This window comes from Falco naumanni, chromosome 17, assembly GCF_017639655.2.
Source record: "Falco naumanni isolate bFalNau1 chromosome 17, bFalNau1.pat, whole genome shotgun sequence".
Taxonomy (NCBI): domain Eukaryota; kingdom Metazoa; phylum Chordata; class Aves; order Falconiformes; family Falconidae; genus Falco; species Falco naumanni.
Window position 1 is genome coordinate 1,816,851 of NC_054070.1, and position 18,584 is coordinate 1,835,434.

Consider the following 18,584-nt stretch of genomic DNA (forward strand, 5'->3'; position numbering starts at 1 on the left):
TGAGTGATTCTTTAAAGACTACTGCTTCTCTGGGAAGCGCATCTGTAGGCTATCCGGGCCTTTGTGCAGCATCCTGTGAATGCTTCTCAGTTTTAATAGCTTTCTATTTTTAATTTACTTAGCAGAAACAGGAGAAAACTTCTGACCGGTCCAGCATGCTGGAGATGGAGAAAAGGGTACGTGTCTCTGCTTTCTTCTGAGTCGCAATCTTTGCCTCCCGTTGCTCTGTGGGGCATAATAATTTCTTGAAGGAAAGCATTAATTAAGAGATGTTATATTTTTGTCTTGTGGAGCAGTGCACAGTGATGATTATGTTCTGACCTTTTCAGTGCCCGAGACTTTTCTGCTCTCTTTGCAGATCGGTTTAGTTCTGATTTCTTTCGTTACAGGAAGCTGCAGACCAACAAATTGTATTGCATTGTGCTAGGAGACTGTTGGTCCGTTATGCTTTCAAATAGTCTTGATCCTGATAAGTAAAGGCTGTTTGGGGGGCGCAGGGGAACAAGACAGAGCACCAGCTGGGTGTCTGTCCTGTGGTCGTACTTGAAATCTGAGTGTGGGAATGCTCCTGCCTCGTAACCGTACCGTCCGATGCATTGCAGTGAGCTAAGCTGGACGGGCAGGGTCTGGCTGAATCTCTGCCGTACGTGACCATAGCTTCAGTCAGACTGGAAGGGACCGAGGAGACCTGTAGCGCATCCCAGCAGAGTCACCACCTTAGTCAGGGCTTTGTCCCCGTGTTGGAAAAGTCATGGATGGAGCCCAGATCTCTTCCCCCTAGGCAAGGGCTGGAGCTGCCTGCTGTGGGCACCACCAGTACTCACATGGCAATGGAACCTCTGTAATCGCTGGTTTCCAAATACCCTGAAAGCAGCCAGCTTTACAGCTCTGAAGCCCTAAATTCATCTGGAAGAAGCAGGATTTCCAGGCTCCTTTCCCCGTTCACTGTTCCTTATTTGAGAGGCTCAGTGAGTTTTCTCATTGCCGCCTTTAGTGGGGCGCAGTTAAATCCATGGCTTCACCTGCAGAGCTCAAAATCACGTTATATCAGAAAGTCCTGAAAACTGGGATCACTAAAGGTGGGAGGTTTGTTTCACTGAAGGGGTACGAAGAGAGCTTAGGATCTGCCAAAACGGGCCCAGCATGTATCTCCTACTGCTTTACCAGCTGCTCCGTCCCATCTGATCAGCTCCTGGTTGTAACCTGTGCGTTGCTTTGAGGTGCTTATCAGTAACAAGACTCTTTTCTTTAGAAGAAAATGCGTAGTAAGTTTTTCTTCTAAATCGTTGTGACCATCTTTGTTATGAATCCTTGTAAACAGGAGAAGCGAGCCCTGGAGCGGAAACTCTCTGAAATGGAAGAGGAGATGAAGGTAGGAAATAATCTATTCACTCTGTCCCGTTTTATGTGCTTTGTATTAACATCTTTTGGGATTGTCACCCAGGAGTAGGATGTTAAAGGTGTACCTGGGAAAGGGACTCGTGTTAACCTCTTGAGCGTGTTCCCTGATGCAGTCAGAACTTACTTTAATGGTCATGTTCTCCAGACATGAAATACTAACGAAACTGTCCCTATGATCATTCATCTGATTGCACCATATGTTTAATTTGTTACGCTGTTTGAGCTGAGAACTGTGAAAACTGTTCTTAAATGCTTTCCAAAACTAACCTGTTGTGGCATCGGTGAGTTTCAGTGTGCTGATCCTCTGTGCTCTGAATAGCCTGCAGCCCGAGTTAAGCCGCTGCGGTTCTCTCCAGACGGGTAAGAAGACAAAGCTGGCTTTTGAGATCACGCACACTAGCCAGGAAAAAACACAGAGTGATTGTATTCCTGTACTCCCTTCCTAAAGCATGTTACTGGAAGGCTGTGTCAGTAAGTCAGCCTGGAATAGTTTTCAGCAAAGAGGAATTTGCTTCCCAATGAAATGTGCAGCATGGCTTGCTGTCACGAGACATCCGCCACCGACCGCTCCTTTGCGTTCCCTCTCCCGTGGCATTGCTTCCAAGGATGGTTCTCCCGCCGGGGCTTGGATGCCCTGCGATCACGGGGCTGGCGGGGAGCACAGCAGAGCGGGAGGCAGTGTGTTGTGCCGCCTCAGTACACCTAAAACTTCACAGAGGTTTTGCAGCGTGACAGCATTTTACGCTAGATGTGAATGCTCACGGGACAGGATGCCCCCGTGTGCCGTGCCCTGCGCTTTCGTTCCCTTTGAGCATGACCCAGGTGGGACCAAGCTGCTTTAAGGAGGGACCCCGTCCGAGGATCTCCCGGCACGGGGCACTGATGGAAGCGATTTCCTGCCACCCTGGAGGAGGCTCCAACTTTTATGTTTCTGTTTGAAGCTTCATCTGTTAACGGAGCGTACATCTTCGAGAGGACCCGTTGGCTGGTGCTGCATCTTCTAGCGCAATAAGCAGCAGAATGATTTGGTGGCATCTTACTGTAAACGCTCTCTTGTTCTCTCACGGAAGAGAAAATAAGTGTGGATATGCTAGCCAGAAGGGGAAGGAGAAAGGGTTGAACATGCCTAAATTCCAGATTCTTTGATCACTGAACAGGTAGCCACCTTTAACTCCAGAGAGACTTTCCTGTAATTAGAGAAACATGGCCTCCAAGAAAAAATGCAGACGGTAGCAGATCGTGTTGTTTCTTCAGCTATGCAGATCGCTCTGCAAACCGGCTCGGTCCGTGGAGTAAAAAGACAAATTGGTGTCCTCTAGTGGCCTGTCGGTTTTGAAACATTTATGTTGGTTCAGAAAGCAATTAATGAGGGAAGGTGCCTGTAGGAGCGGTTGGATGGAGCCAGAGCACCTCTGGCTCAGGTAGTCTGGAGCTGCAGGCTGATGGAAGCCAAGGTGGGGCAGAAGGAGAAGCACCGCTAGAAGTTTGACATGTTCTTGTATTGCCGTGAGAGACGTGCCAGAGGCATGAGCTAAAGGAGCCTGTGGTCTAACTGAAAATAAGCCATCAGGTCCTCAAGAGCGGTACTTACTCTTTGCTCTCTGCTGTGTTCTGGCTGCAGCGAACAACCAAAGGGGCTATATGTTAGTAGAACATATAGAAAGGAAAATTGAAAGTATCTCTTCTAAGGTGCTGCTATGTTTCCACTGGTTTTTGCAGAAGCTCCAGCATGTGGTGAGTACCTGAGTGCGCTGTGGCGTGTCTTTTTTGACACTCAGTAAAAAGAAGCATGAAGTCTCTGAAGATGCAAACGTTGAACTGGACATGTCCATAAGGAAAGCAGACTTTTGTGTCCACTTGCATCATGCCTTAAAGCGGGAGAGTCAGCCCAGGAGCGTTTGCCTAGAATGAGATAACCTCCACAGAGCATCTGTGTTAATCCCTGGTGTGGAAGTTGAGCCAGGAAAACAAATTATTAATTCTGCTTAGACTTTCATTCCTGCTTCTTGCGCCAGCTGAATAGCTGTTGAGCAGAATCGGAAGGAATAAGCAACTTCAGCAAATCCACCAGTGTCCTTTAATGTGGAGAGCAGCAAGGGGAAACAGCCTGGCATGCCAGGTTATTAGGGCTCAGGTGATGCTGTGGGTTTGGGGATTCCTCCCGCCGGTCTCTGAGCTGAACCAGCCCTGCGTGACTGACATCCAGCCTTTTGCTCCCGAGGTGTCTGGTGTCCTGGCCAGGGCTTTCCTCTTCTTGCAGCTGACTTCTTAGGAAGTGGAGGCACGGCAGTGGTCACAGGACAGGCCTGGGTTTCTGTGACAGGGATGCTTTGTGCTTCAGCCTGTGCTTGAGGTGTGAGCTTGGTTCCTTTCATGAGTGTAACCCCTGCTAACGAAGCAATCAAGAAATGGAGAGGAGCAGGACAGACTCTGTAATGTCAAGAACTCCTTGGTGCCAGAGCTGCTCCTGCAGACCTGCTCTTGTGAAGGTGACAGAGTGGTGCAGCGTTTTCCTAAGTGACTGCAGAATTTGACTGGAGATACAGCAACTTGGCTGAGGAAGGAGAAAGAAAATTAGCATTTGCACTGAACTGAATTCAGTGCCAAGTGCCTGAGGTCCCAACTTAACAGCAGTTTCTCTTGAAGGTCACAGAAGCTTCTTTACTCCATAGCAGCACTGCACCTCCTGGCTTTGTACATTTTGCATGCTTTGGGCATTTTTATTTCCCCTAGTGTTGCAGGCACAGAATCCTTTAATTGAAGGCAGGTACAGCTGAACTGAGAAACCTGCTTTCAGAAAGCCAAGTATCAAGCAGAGTGATAAGCAATCGCAGCGGTATCATCCAGATTCTGGTCTTCATCCTTGGCTTCAGTCCCAGTTTCCCAGTCTTTGCTAGATTTCTTAGATAAATAGAAGGCTGTCCTACCTGCAGCACACGCACATTTTTACATAAGTGATCCTTTTTATCATCTGTGGCAGCATGCTGAGGCTGAGCTGCAGCTGATAGTGCCATGCTGAGGTTTCGTGCTACGTGGGTATGGAAAAATAAAGGTGGTCTCTAAAACGATTACAATCCTTTCTGTCCTCTGTAGCATGGCACCCTGTTTTACATGTTTGATGTTTTCTGCCAGCCAGATGCTCAGCTGTGTTCCCTGTGATAAAACAGTGGATGTTTATTATCCATGGTACCACCAAAAGAAATTATTCTTCCAGCATGAACCATCCTCCGGCAGCTCCTGGGTGTGATTTATCCCAGGACAGACATGCAGTGTTTGTCTGGGTCCTCACCGAGCGCGGCAGGTTCGGCGATGGATAGATGGTTGAGATTTGGTGAGAGGGGATCTTGCTGCCGAGGTGTCCCTGGAGCTCTCCCGCAGTTTGTTGGCCGTGGCTCTGTCTCAGGACCTGCTGATTTAGCCAGTGTCGGAGTTGTGTTGGTGTAGTCCAAGTAGCAGGAGCTGCTTTGGCAGTTGGATGCCCTCAGGGGGGTCGAACCCCATCCTTTGCTGGCTCCCTGCACTCACCTGCCGTGCTTCCACTGGTTTTGCAGGGCTTTTGGACAAGGTGTCTTGATTCCTTAATGGGGAGCAGAGGCAGCTCTTTTGGGTAGTTAAGAGTCGAGCTGATGGATCGGGGCTACACAAAGTACTTCTCTTATACAGGAACGAGCCCTTGGGCAAAATGTCCTGGGATGCAGCAGGTCCCTTGCCGAGTGCAGCCAGTTCCGCGCCGTGCAAGTTGGGTGGAAGTTCCTGCAAGTTCTTTGCATCACAGTAGATTTGTCTGTGCTGCTTCTGGTTAAGGACAGAGTGACTTCCCTTTGAGTGCTTTCTGCTAATTAAATGGCAGAAAGGAATCCCCTTCCCAGTAGACCCCTCCCTCTGCCTCCTCTCTGCCGTTGCAAGCTCACAAGAGGACACGGGGAGGAGCACGCTGGTTTGCAGAGCTGCTTTGGTTCCGGGCTGCGATTTTTTCACATGAACTTAAAACTGCTCTTCTCGCAAATGTTTCCCCTCCCGCCTTTGCCCTGCCCAGCATCTGTGCTCCCTCCACCATGGAGGAAGGTTTCTTGTTGACGTGGCCCCACCACCCGACGAGCCGTCGGGAGGAAGCGGGTCGGGATGCTGCTCAGAGAGCAGCTCTGCAGCCCCCAGCGTGGCCTGCCACCCACGCGTGGTACAAATGTCCAGCACGTGGTTTTGCTTTAGCATCACCGGGAAAAATGCCCTTGTAGAAATGGGGATGTCTGCATGGCTTTTGCCATTTTCCCGTTTCATCTTCCTCGTTGCTTTTTATGTTCTGTATCTCTCCGTTGCCGCTGTACCTGTGCCAGCCCCAGCTTTGGGGCTTGATTTCCACACCATCTTTTGCCCATTTGTTTCTGTTGTAAAACGCCCTGTTTCCATGTGCCTCCTGTGTGAGATGCTGTCAGTCATACTCCTGTAGTTAAAATCAGTGGTTTAAGGTTCTGATTTTTCACCTCTGGAGATCAGAGATAAATGGAGCCCCGTGACAGAGAGAAGTTGAATCTGGGCAGGGATGGCCCCCACGCACCACCACCCCCAGACCCTTTGGCAGGACTGAAGCCTGAGCAGACCCAAGACATCATTCAGGTGCCGCAGGACGAGGGATGCGAGCAGACGCGGTGTGTCTGGGTGATCTGCTGCAGGACAGCGACGCTGTCGGGTGCCTCAGTCTGTGCCTTTACAGTCTTCCATGAAGCTCCGTTCGCTCCTTGCTGCGCTAGACTGCTTTAGCTTTTAGAGGTACACAAAGAAAAGGAGTTTCAAAGAAGTTCTCAGTTGTCAGCAGTGTTTTCAAAGCCTGTGTAGGGGGTAAGTCAGTGGTGATAGTTCTCACAGTAGTTCCTAAGTGCAGGGGCTGTGTGCACTGGGTAAACTAGGATATAACCAAGAGACGATCTGCTTTGTGGTGGGAAATCCCTTTATCTGACCTTTTTAAAGGCTTTGGGGACCTCTGGAGAAAGGGATGGTTCCCAGAACATCCTCAATGTGCTGTAAGGCTTTCCCCATATGCATCTGAGCTGCCGCCCATCCAGCACTCGCTGCTACTAATTCGGTTTTTATTCTCTTTTTCCTTTTTTTTTTTTTTTTTTTTTTTTTTTTTTGTCCTTTTACTGCTTGTGGACTAAATTCACATTTCTGTGCCCTTTTGTCTTCGTGGTGTGTTTTCTCTGTACTTTTCTGTCCACTCCTCTCACTCTCTGCAGAATCTCCACCAGCTCAAACAGATTCACACTCTGAGGCAGATGAATGAGCAGCTGCTGGCTGAAAACAGGGCTCTGACCCGGGTCGTAGCCAGACTTTCTCTGCCTGCCAAGCCCTCCGAATCAGAGGAGCTGTAGCTGCTTTCCCTCCGGCTCATCTCGCCTCCCTCTTCCACTCTTCCAGGCAGGTCTCCGCTCCCTTGGCCGGGCTGTTCCGCTCACCTCGTTGCTCTCGAGGGTGTCTGGTGAAGCTTGTGGCTCAAAAGCAGCATGTGCCGAAGGATGCTCCGAAAGCCGAAAGCATGGTGTCACTGCCTGGCTGAGGGCAGGGTTTCGCTGGAGGCTCGGTTCAGTCCTGCTGACATTCACTCTGCTTGGCAGGCGATGCTGACCCCGCCGTTTTACTAACCCACCGCATCGAGGGGCTTGCCTGGTCCGTGTGGAGGCCACCACGTGGGAGGGAAGCAGGGTGTGCTCCCCGCCTTGACACCAGGACGTAGGGCTGGGTGGATGGCGCTGAGGTGGCTCCCGAGGAGTGATGGATCAGCTGCTTCCCTCTGGCTTAACGCTGGTAAATGGCTTTGGGGCGGCTTGTCAGTGTGAGCGGGCCAGCCAGCGGCCCCTTCCCCCTTACCTTACCTCAAAGTAGGTCTTTTGTGCTTTACATCTGCTCATAATGCAGTTCTTTTTTAATTGGACTTAGTTCAGTGAGAAGCTGGCACCTGGCAAATAAGGTTATCTGAAGTCAGAATGAACAATGTGATATACTTCCAGGGTTGTTACGAAGAGGGCACATTTCAGACGGGAAGGTGGTTTTTAGAAAGCCTGCCACTGGGCAGTCTGCAGGAGGTTTGCTTGGTCACTCGAGCAAAGAGGCCAAGCTCCTTCCCTTGTTTTAAATGGAGATTTTTGAGTCCGAGTTCACAGGCGGCAGCATCCCCGCAGCCTCCTGGGTCTGGCTACAAGGCAGGTGAAGCGACAGGAGCCGGACCAGGTGCGCTTTTCTTTTGTCATCTTCCATTTTAAATTCAGTGCAGAGCAATTAGTGCTAAAATCCAAGGACAAGCCTTCCGTAAGCTTTGCCCTCACACATCATGCAGTTAAATTACATCCTTTCTCACTACTTACATCATGCAGTTAAATTACATCCTTTCTCACTACTTCATTGGTTCGGTGCTAAAATAAAGCTGTAAACTCTTTTTTTCTTAGGGCCCTACCTGTCCTTTGCAGGTGAGTAGGGATATTCAGATCCCTTCAGACATAGCTTTTTTTTAAAAAAAAAAAAAGGAAGAAGCAGTATGTTCTCGTGGGCTGGAAGAGACACTAAGGTATAAAAAGATCTATTCTTAGCACACAAATTATATCAAGGATGATTAACCGTAGAAACAAACTAAGCAGGGGAATTGTGGCTTCCCCGTTCCGGGAGCCTCAGCTCAGGACCACGCGTGTATCGCAGGGGCCGGGGGCGGGTGTTCCGTGCGATGTGGCCTGAATTGCGCGGATGGTCAGATAAATGATCTCACCATCTTTCTGGTTTAAATCTGCTCGAACCTGTCAGTGACTCACTCCTTCTCACGAGTGGTGAGTTTTAAGTCATTCTCCTTCCCAACGTGCTTTGAGATCTGAGGAGGGAAAATTGAGCAAATCTATTTCCAGACTCGGAGAAAGTGTTTCACAAACTGTAAGTCACCGGCCTCTCCTCTTCTCCTAGGAAATATTTGCATTATTGCTTCCCGCTGCTAACCCCCGCCTGCTCTGAGGGGTCTCTCGTGCAGGCTGGCTGAGACCTCGGGGGGCTCATCCTCCCCAGTCGCTTAAGGGTTTGCAGTTCACTGCTGGCGTCCGAGCTGGAGAAGACCCCCGTGTCTGCATCACTGCTGGGGTTTTTTCAACTCTTTTAGTAGCTCTAACACGGGATTTGTTACCTGCACAGGTAAACCCTGTCTCACCAGTCTCTGTAGGCATTGCAGCTATACAGTAATGTCACTGTCTGACAGACTTACCATGCTTCTGCGGCAGTGATGCTTTACAAAGAATCTCATTTTCCAAAATCCACATGACGTCTGAAGGGCCACTTTCTGCTGTGACACAGGGAACACACAGCACCGCTGCTCGGCTCAGCCCCTAGGCCAAAACTCACTTTACGCCAACACTGCATCGTGGTTGGCTTCGTGGTCCCCTGCGGGCTGCGCCACATCCCTCATGGCCGTTTCCAACGAGACATTTATACAGCTTCAGTTGCCGGGCCGCTGCATTACCAGCCCGCTTCACATGCAGTTTATTTTACCCGACTTGAGGCTGCTTTGCTCGAAGGGAGGAATACCCTTGGGATGGGAGGAACGAAGTTTTATAAGGTTAATTTTTGGGTTTTGCAAAGCTTCACTGTAAAGTGATGGAGTGGGGTTACAGCTGGGAAACTTTCCAAGTAGCACTTTCTTTACGTGTAGTCACACTTGCTCCTTTTTGAATAAATCACCAAAGTTGCACTGCAGCATGTGTGTGAGGCACAGCCACCATCCCAGCTCCCAGCGAGCTGGAGAACCAGGATGGCTGCGGTGGTTGCTCCCTGGTTGCTTCTGGGAACCTGTGGCGACTTACCTCTACCAAAGCAAGTGGCAGAACTCGGTATCTCTGCCGTCCTGCAGCGATGGAGGCGCTGAGGGCTGCAGGGCTGCCCCAGCAGGGCTGCAGGGAGGATGAGCTGAGCGGCCCACCCGGACCCCAGCAGGTGGCTGAGCGGCCGCAGTGCACCGGGCTGGGACGGGCAGGCAGCGTGCTCTGCTGCGGGTGTCGGGGGAAGCTCAGGAGGGAACAGAGTGCAGAGGCAGCGAGCGCCCTGCCGATGCTCTGAGCTCCTGGGCACTTGGGTGATGAGCGATGCCTCCCACCCGGCCGTGAGAAATAGGAGACATGGCTGCTGTTCTGGTGACAGCCCCATCATGGAGCTGTGCCGGTCGCACCACCGCTGGGTCCAGTGAGGGATTTCTGAGCATCGCTAGCTGAAGCTCTGGCCGGCACATCACGTCGTTTTACCTGCCCCCAGTACCTGCCGTGCTGCACTTTCCCCCTTCTCTCTCTCTTGCAGATGCTCCTGTGGAGCGCCCGCTGCCAGCGCCCGCGGGGCCAGCGCTGGGCACACTGGCACGGGCATGGCCCGGCCGGGCTGGGGAGGGGGGGTGGCTCCATGGCAGCGCTGGGAGCTGGCGTCTGCCCCAGCAGCTGCCGCGCTCGGTGGTGGCGGTCGTGGAGGAGCTGCAGATGAGAGGAGCGGGCGGGAGGTTGTGCTCAGAGCTGCAACTCCAGCGTAGGAAGGAGAAGGATTAGTGGGACTTTTGAATCTGGGGAATTCCTCTAAGGTTCACCATGGCAGACGCTGGGCTCAGACCAGTGCTGATCATGCCTGCGTGTGACACCGCTCCAGCCTGGCTTGTTCCAGCAGGCTGGGGCTGGTGGCCCTGGGGCTGCCAGCACCCACGGTGTGAGTTAACACCTTTCGTGTCACCCTGAGCAGACAGCACTGACTGCTTCCAGTGCCCCAGCGGCTGGGGACAGTCCACTGAATGTCACCCATGGTCTGCTTCCAGTGCCCCAGCGGCTGGGGACAGTCCACTGAATGTCACCCATGGTCTGCTTCCAGTGCCCCAGCAGCTGGGGACAGTCCACTGAATGTCACCCATGGTCTGCTTCCAGTGCCCCAGCGGCTGGGGACAGTCCACTGAATGTCATCCCACCTGCAGCGTGGGGAGCAAGGGAAGTCGGGAGGCTTTTTTGCCAAAGAGGAACGCTGCAAAGGTCATGCCGAAGCTGTTTCTTCCTCTGTTTGCAATTACAAAGCGATCTGGCTTTTGTCTGTTGTGATGCTTGTTTGAGCTCCAGCATTCAAAACTGAGCACCAAGGAGGTATCTCCGGTGTCGGCGTGTTCTACCAGTCCTCTGTCCATGGCGTGCGCATCTGCACTAAACATCTGGGGGATCCCAAGGAGGTTTGGGTTCATTCCACAGAGATTTTGCAAGGTCCAGTCCCGAGTAAGAATTTCAGACCTTCATGTTCCCTTCTAGTCCTGGCAAAATGGAAAAAACAAATTGGGAAAACCAGCTTTCTAGTTTACTGCTGAGCCCTAATTAGCCTCTGGGAACAGGTTTGGGAAGAAACAGTTCAGAAACGGTTCCTGCCCTGCCAGCCTGGTGCTGACCCGGTGCTGGGGCCGTGGCATTGCTTCCCACCAGGGGCTTTCCTGGTCCCTGGCTCTCTGCTGTGCTCGAGTCCCCTCTCAACCCCTTCACACCTGACAGCCAGTTTGTAAAAATCCTGGAGATTTTACGGAGAAGCTGCCAGCGTTCGAAGCGTGCTGGGTTGAGGGGCAGCAACATCCATCTGTTCCCGCGGGGCCGTGGGCTTTGGGCAGCCAGCGGCGCTGAGCCGTGATCCCAACTTGTCTTCGTCTCCCTGCAGATATTGACAGAGCTGAAGTCGGACAACCAGAGGCTGAAGGACGAGAACGGAGCCCTCATTCGTGTCATCAGCAAGCTCTCCAAATAGGAATCCCAAGCGAAGGCAGGATGAGGAGGGGTGCCCTACACGAGCTGCCAACCCCACCACCAAGCCCTACCCCCGCTTTTCCTCCTGTCGAGTACAGCAAGCATTTCAGCCACGGGATCAATCTGTCACATCTGCTTTGCCCTGCCCTTTGCTGTACATTCCCTTTCTGCCCTTATTTCCCCCACAACACACACCCCTGCCATTTTATTATTTTTAATTTAAGGATGTTGTGGTATCTCGGACATTTTATTCAAGGGAGAAGAGAAATGTGAGGACTGGGTTTGAGCTGCCAAAACTTCTGCTTCCAGAAGCCCGGTATTTGGCACTGGACTCCAATCGGAGCAGGTAGCTCCTACTTTAAAAAGGGACGCTTAAAGAACTAATGCAGCACATCCGAGCCCTTTACTGGTGGGAAATGTGAACATGGGCTGGGACTCTGAGGATGTGTGGTCAACCCACCCGAGATGTGGGACTCGGGTTAAATTGTGATGCTGTGAAAGCCACAGGGCTGATTTCTGTAACGGGCTGACAGCAGCTGCTTTGCACAGAGACCTTCTCCTTTCGCCCCAGTAGACCGAGTCTCTTATTTAATGTAAGGTTTCAAACCTGTTCAGTAACATCAGCGCTGACTGTCGGTGTCGGACCCCCTATCCCTTGCCCTGCTTTCCCCCCACAGCCTGGGTCATCTGGTATCGTGTTGTATCCTCCCAGGGCTCCTGTCTCAGTAGTTAGTAGCATCTGCTAATTGCGTCTGGACTCTCGCTCCTTGGGATAGGATGTGTCACGGATACTTGCCAAGCTTTCTGAAGGACAAGCTTGAACCCCCAGAGATCCTCTGCTGCTTTCACAGGCATACGAGCGTGGATCACCTCGCAGGGAGCTGTGCCCACACCAGAAACCACCCTCCCTGCCCTAACAGCCAGCTGGGACATTTTCCTGCTGTCTCCATGAAGGCAGAGCCCTGCGGAGGAGTCTGGTCTGGTACTGCAGGTACCTTGCTTTGCTTTGCAGCAGGGGGCTGGCCAAGCGGACGGCAGCGCTGGCTGGTTTGTGGCGAGAGATGCCAGAGTCCAGTCCCACGCAGCCGGGCGAAGAAGCAGCTGGGTTTTAAGGAAGAGGAGGGTGAAGCAGCGATCACTTGTCCTCCCGCGTGCCCTGGAAAGGTGCGGGTACGCTGGTGTCAGGGACAGCAAGGTACCCTTGGGCATGCTGGTAACTGTATCGCTAGGATGAAAGTCTTTTAATCTGTCAAAAGCTTGCAATAAGCCTTAACCTTGAAGGAACCCTCAAAAAAAAAACCCTCTTTAATGTTACACGTACTCAGAACAGTTCAAAATTGTTCTCTCTGTGGGCATTTAGACAGTGGCTGCCCTGTGTGCTGTGTGATTCTGATGACAGCAGCAGTAACCTGTCATCCAGTCTGTTGAGATTCCCCTTAACAGACTGCTCTTGAAAGATACTTTCCCGCTCAGAGACTTCTTGCTGTATCCAAACCGCTTTCCCATTTACATTCTTCCATGATTTTTTCCTTCATTTCCTTTGTCCTTTGATTTCCCTGCTCCATCTGGCTGAGGGCTGCAGCCTCAGTCGCTGAACTCGGAGGCTGCCGTGAGGAAGCTCCACCACGTCCCCGCGCAGCTCAGGGTCCCTGCCGGGTTGCTGGGGCTCTTCCCGCTGAGAGAGGGAGATGAGATACTTGAACATGAGCATTAACTCTTGAGCTTGCTCAACGAGGTAACATTTATCTCTGTCAGTCAGTCCTGGGCTTTTTGGAACCTTTTGCTGCTTGTTGCTTCAGAAAGTGTGTTTATATTCCTCTCCGCTGGGTTTTTCTCTCTTTTTTTTTTTTTTTTTTTTTTTTTTCCCCCTTGATTCTCCATTTTTCCCTTCCCCTCCCCATCCTGCCTGTTTCCACCTCTCTAGCTCTTCTTGGAGCTGCCAGTTTTTCCCCAGGCAGCTCCACCAGAGGTTCCTCTTCCCCCGCTCCTCGGCCAGCAGAGCTGTTTGTGCGGCATCGTGCCGTTTCTCCTGGTACACTGAGGCCCTTCCTCTGCTGCTGTGCTTTGGGGAGGAAGAGACCAAAGCTGGTAATGGCATCAGGGTTTCCGCAGAGCGCTGCCTAAGCCAGGCATCCTTTTTATATTACTTTATTTTAACCCTGCTATATTTAACAGCTTTAAGCCTTGAGATCCGGTCAATGCTTTTTCTGCACGCCGTTCCCACTTGGCGCACTCTTTATGTGAGTACTTCTGCAGTTCTTGATGTTTTTTCTCTTGGTGACCCGCGTCTCACTTCAGGTTTGGGCTCTCTCAGCTCTATTCAGGGGTCTGGTCCCTTCTGCACCACGCGGTGAAGACGCCGCTCCCCAGCTGGGGCTGGTGGGGGGGGACACCACGCTGGTGTGCCGACGCGTGCGTCTCGGGTCGTGCATCCCGGCAGGACAAGGGACAAGATTTCAGACTAAAGCTCCTGTTCTTCTCACGAGGCAGATCCTGGCAGCGTGAAGAAGCCTGCTGTCTGTTTTCGGGAGAGAGTTCGACCCAATCTGACAGGTCCATCCCGCACTGATGTTTTACCCCTTCCCACCAGGACACTCATTGCGTTTTATCCTGAGGAACAGTAAGCAAAAGGGTGTGGAAGGCTGAGCTCCTCCGCGCGGCACCATGCAAAGCCAAACCACTCTAGGTGAAATGTCTGCTCAGCACTGGATTATCCCCCTGAACTCCGACTAGGGTAGAGGACCCACCAACAGTTTAGTCTCGCTGACTAGCCAAAGCTGTGAGTATTTTGTGATGACGATGCAAACCAAATTCTCGAGAATGAGGTTTTTTTTGGTCTCACTTAATGCCTGATGTACCCAGTGCACTGAGGAGGTAACGAATAGGACACCTTGCACTCTGCGCTTGGGACGGAGTGCAAAGCAGTTTTTAAAACTGATCCCTATTTGAACCAGAGCATTTGCCAGACGTGATCTCCCTTGGAGAACACAAGCTTTTTTTCTAAGCAATTGCTTGGGGTGAATTCATTTTTATTGCTTGGGGTGAGCCCACCTATTGCGGCTGCGAGTTTGATGATGGCTCTTTGTAAATAAACTCCTTGGAGAAGCAGGACTAGCTTATGAGATGGGGAGAGAATGTATTTTTATGCAACTTTTGAGTGGCCTTTCAAACCCTGAGATGAATGATTTGTTTTACTGGTTGTTGTTATATAGTATTATAAGTATTATGTGTTTGAAAGTTTGGGAATAATATTCACATCTATGATGCTTGTAAACACAACAGTATTTATAAATGAATAAAATAAGAGTTGATAAAATAGAAGAAGCTTTCACTTTGCTTCCATCTTTCTGGAGATGCAGGTTGGGTAGCCTAAAATGCCCTGGTTGTCCAAAAATTTCCATAGCATGACAGTATCGGCCTGTAAAAGCACGGATGCTCTGGGTACGTGCCTGCGGTGGCTGCAGCACGAGGAGGGCAGCGGTCCCCTGCCGCCTCTTCGGGGATGGTTCACATGAAGGGCCTGGGGGGGCACGTCCCCAAAAGCTGCCCACCGGCTGGGAAGGCGAGGAGGAGGGGTCTCGTCTGGCACCTCTGAGCCACGGTGGGGTTCGGGCCCCCCCAACCCCGGGTTCAGTTTCGGCCCCTCACTCAGGAGGGACAGTGAGGGGCTGGAGCGTGTCCAGAGCCGGGCAGCGGGGCTGGGGCAGGGGCTGGGGCACAAGTGCTCTGAGGAGCGGCTGGGGGAACTGGGGGGGTTCAGCCTGCAGAGGAGGCGGCTCGGGGGGGCCCTCATGGCTCCCTACAGCTGCCGGGCGGGAGGCTGTAGCGAGGTGGGTATCCATCTCTTCTCCCAAGGAACAAGTGACAGGACGAGAGGAAACGGCCTCAAGTTGCACCAGGGGAGATTTCAATTGGATATCAGGAAAATTTCTTCACTGAAAGGGTGGTCAGGCACTGGAGCAGGCTGCCCCGGCAGGGGGTGGAATCACCACCCCTGGAGGTGTTTAAAACATACATAGATGTGGCACCTGGGGACATGGTTTAGTGGTGGCCTTGGCAGTGCTGGGCTCACAGTTGGACTCTATGATCTTAAGGGCCTTTTCCAACCTCTGACTGTGATTCCCTGGTGCCAAACCGTGTTCGCTCTGCTCAGGAGCTTGGGCAGGACAAACCTGTAGCAAAGACACAGGCGCTGGTGCTGCATCTTGGAGCCCTTGTCCTTGGTGAGGTTGCTGGAAACTTCTGCATGTTTCAGTCTTCAGAGGTGGTTACTGCAGCTTGAGCTCCCCCCCTTGGGGTCAGGGGTGTCCAGCACCTCCACAAGGCAGGGCACAACCTAAACGTGAATATATGGACCAAAATATGTGTTGGGGATGAAGAATTTGGTGGGGACCTTTGATGTCTTCCCACCTTTCCCTGGCGCCTCCATCCCTTCGTCATCCCCGGGTTACCTGCACCCCCACCCCAGCCGCCCAAGTGAGCCCCAGCAGCAAGACCAGAGGGAACTGGGGCTCCTTTCAGCTCGTTTCTTTAATAAGGAGACAGGTATCATTACAAAATAACCATTTAACGATAAGAGACGGAAACGACAGAGTCCACACAAGAGGGAGGGGCTTTAAAAGCAGCTTCCCGCTGGAGCCGAGCGCTGCGGGGGTTGGGACGGGGCAGAGCGGGGCCGGCGCGGGGGTCCTTCACCCAGGAACGGCCGGAGCCTGGGTCTTCGAAAGGAGCTGGCTCTTCCCTCCCAGGTTTGGGGAGAAAAAAGAAGAAAGTCCAGCTTGTTGCCAAGCCTCATGGATTGGCTTCCTTTTATCTGCAGGAGACTGAAGCTGAGCATCCCCGTGGCACAGCCCGGAGAGGGGAATGCCGTCTCATCCCGAAACAGGAACCACCCAACCGCACGCGGCAGAAATAACCCAAATCGCTCCCAAAAGCCTTTTTGCCACCAGATCTTTGCCGCATCCCAGCCCCTCCACTGCAGAAATGCCACCGGCAGGTCGGCCCCGGCACCTGCGCCCAGCGCTGCCCCGTCCCCTCACCCGGCAGGACGGTGGCATCCACGGCCACTGAGGTGGCGGCCAACGCGGCTCGTCCTGGCAGCCTGGCTCTGCCGCTGAGCCCCACGAAACCAGGGGGACAGTGGACACGAGGGGGGAAGGGGGTCACGGCTCACCTGTGGGCCCGTCCCTGGGGGGTCCCGGCAGACCGTGGTCTAATATGGCTTCTAAAGTTGCTCTGATGGTGAAATGCACCAACACGACACAGGACACCGAAGCCACGATGCTGCCGCTACCCGGCCATGGTATAAATGTGACAAGATACAGGAACAAGACACACATGGAAGTCACGGTGACGGCTCACCCTCCGCTGGCGGGCCCGGCTTGGCATGCTTTGCTTCTTGGCATTATTTTCTTCTTTTACATGATTTATTTTTTTTTTTTTTAATTAGTTTTATTTTGGGGGGGAAATAATCAGGGTGGTGGAAAGCACTCGAGCAACGAGTTTTGTTTGTCGCTGTCTCTGCCACGCTGGAGAAATGTGTTGGGACAGAGGTGCCGGCGGCGGCAAGCGGCGGGGCAGAGCGTGCGGTGCCGCGCTCAGCGTTAACCATGCTGCTACTGCTGCGCGGCTGCGTCTCATGCACTGTTCATGGTATATACAGCTATGTCTCCATATATTTTTAACTACACACAACTAAGGGGAGGGGGGGTCAGAGGCAGTGCAGATGGCTTTAATATTTTTCCCTTTTTTATTAAAAAAAAAAAAAAAAAAAATTATGTACTAAAGTCACAGTCTCCCCCCCGCAAGGCTTAAGGAGTCCGAATGGAAACCAGCCAGGTGGGACCTCCACTCCCGGTGAGACCCCGGACGATGTGGCGGGTCTGGGGGGTGCAGGGGGGTGCGGGGGGGGGTGCACATGAGGGGGTGTGCATGTGTATGTGTACAGGCGTGTGTGCACGCCTCCGCCTGCTTCCCAAGGAAAGCCGTGGGGCCGTGCCTGCTCGCTGACCGCCGGCAGGAGGGGTTTAGTGCTTTTTCCAATTCTTTTCCAACCCATTTCCACGTCAGGCCAATGCCCCTGCATTCCCTGGGGGGACTCCGACATGATTCGAGAGCCCAGATCCTGCCAGTGCCCCTGGCCGAGGGGCATCAGCCACCCCCAGCTCCCCGTTAATTAAAAGCACCCTGGAATTTCTCCTCCCTTTGGCTGCGCAGGCAGGGCAGGACCCCATCTGCCGCCACCATCACATTGTCAGGAAAAGGGACCGACAAGCTGGACGTGGCCCTGCGGGACCACTCACCTGATAACCCATGAAGCCCCTGTAGCCTGGCATGGCGCCAGTGCCACCCTCACCCTGCCGTGGCCCCAGTGCCACCCTCACCCTGCCGTGGCCCCAGTGCCACCCTCACCCAGGCTAGCACCAGGGCACTGGCCAAGCACAGCCGAGGTGCTGGTGGAAGGGCTCTTTGGAGGTCCCTGCGCCAACTTCCCCCGCCACCATAGTGCAGCTTGGCTAACCGAGCCCCAGACGCCCCAGGGACAGAGCTGTCCCTCCTTGGGGACCTGTCCCAAAGCTGCACGTCCCTCCAGGGGAAGGGGCTCACCCCCCGTCATCCAACCTGAACCCCCTGAGCTGTGGCTGCCTCCAAGTTTCCCATCGCCTCCCCACCTCCAGCCAGGGCCCAGCTGCAGGGAGCTGCCAAAGCAGCCGCTGGCACCGGGGCGAGCTGGTTTGGCACTTTGTCCCCAGGCTCAGGATGCCCTGCACCAAGGTCCCAGCCTGGGTGCTGGACCCCCAGAGCAGCGTCCCCGGTGCCCAGGGCATCCCCGGCTGCATCCCGCAGCGCTGCTCCTCCGCTGCTGGAGCTGCAACGGCTTCACTGCCTGACTGCGCCGAAACCCTCCAAAACTGAGTCCCAAAAAGCAAAGCGGAGCAGGGAGCACAAGGCTGCTGTGGAGTCAGAGCCAGGACAGGGACACCAGCTCACGTCAGTGCTCCAGTACAGACTGGGCTGAACTGGGCAGGGCTGCTGGACCCTCTCCCAGCTGCAGGCAACAATGTTGGCTTTCCAGCTCAAGGGCTTGGTCCTGGTTCATCCCACGGTGGGGGAGGTGGCCCAGAGAAGTTCTTGGCCACTGTCGGGCACAGGGATATGGCTTATACCCCCGAGGGGAGCTGGACGGGACGGATTCAGCAGCCAACAGCCCAGTGGGGAGCAACAGCTCATGGGGGTCAGGGGCTTTGCACCGCTCTGGGGGGCTGTCCCCCTCACATCTGGAAACCTCTCAGCATAAACCTGCCTCGTGGAAGCACCTTGATCTACAGGTTTCAGCCAAGCACGGTGGGACACACGTGCAAATCACCTGGCGCTGTCCTTGTCCGGCCTCTGGGGACATGAGGGCCACCTGGCAGA

General features: G+C 53.2%; 1 protein-coding gene across 1 annotated transcript in view; it reads left to right on the forward strand.

Moving 5' to 3' along the window:
• Window positions 1-14,489, forward strand: part of PPP1R12B (protein phosphatase 1 regulatory subunit 12B) — a 124,331-nt gene extending 109,842 nt beyond the window's left edge. The window contains 3 exon segments of the mRNA XM_040616460.1: window positions 123-176; window positions 1,322-1,372; window positions 11,083-14,489. Coding sequence (XP_040472394.1) covers window positions 123-176; window positions 1,322-1,372; window positions 11,083-11,169 — 192 coding nt within the window. The 3' untranslated portion in view covers window positions 11,170-14,489.
• Window positions 14,490-18,584: the final 4,095 nt, after the last annotated feature.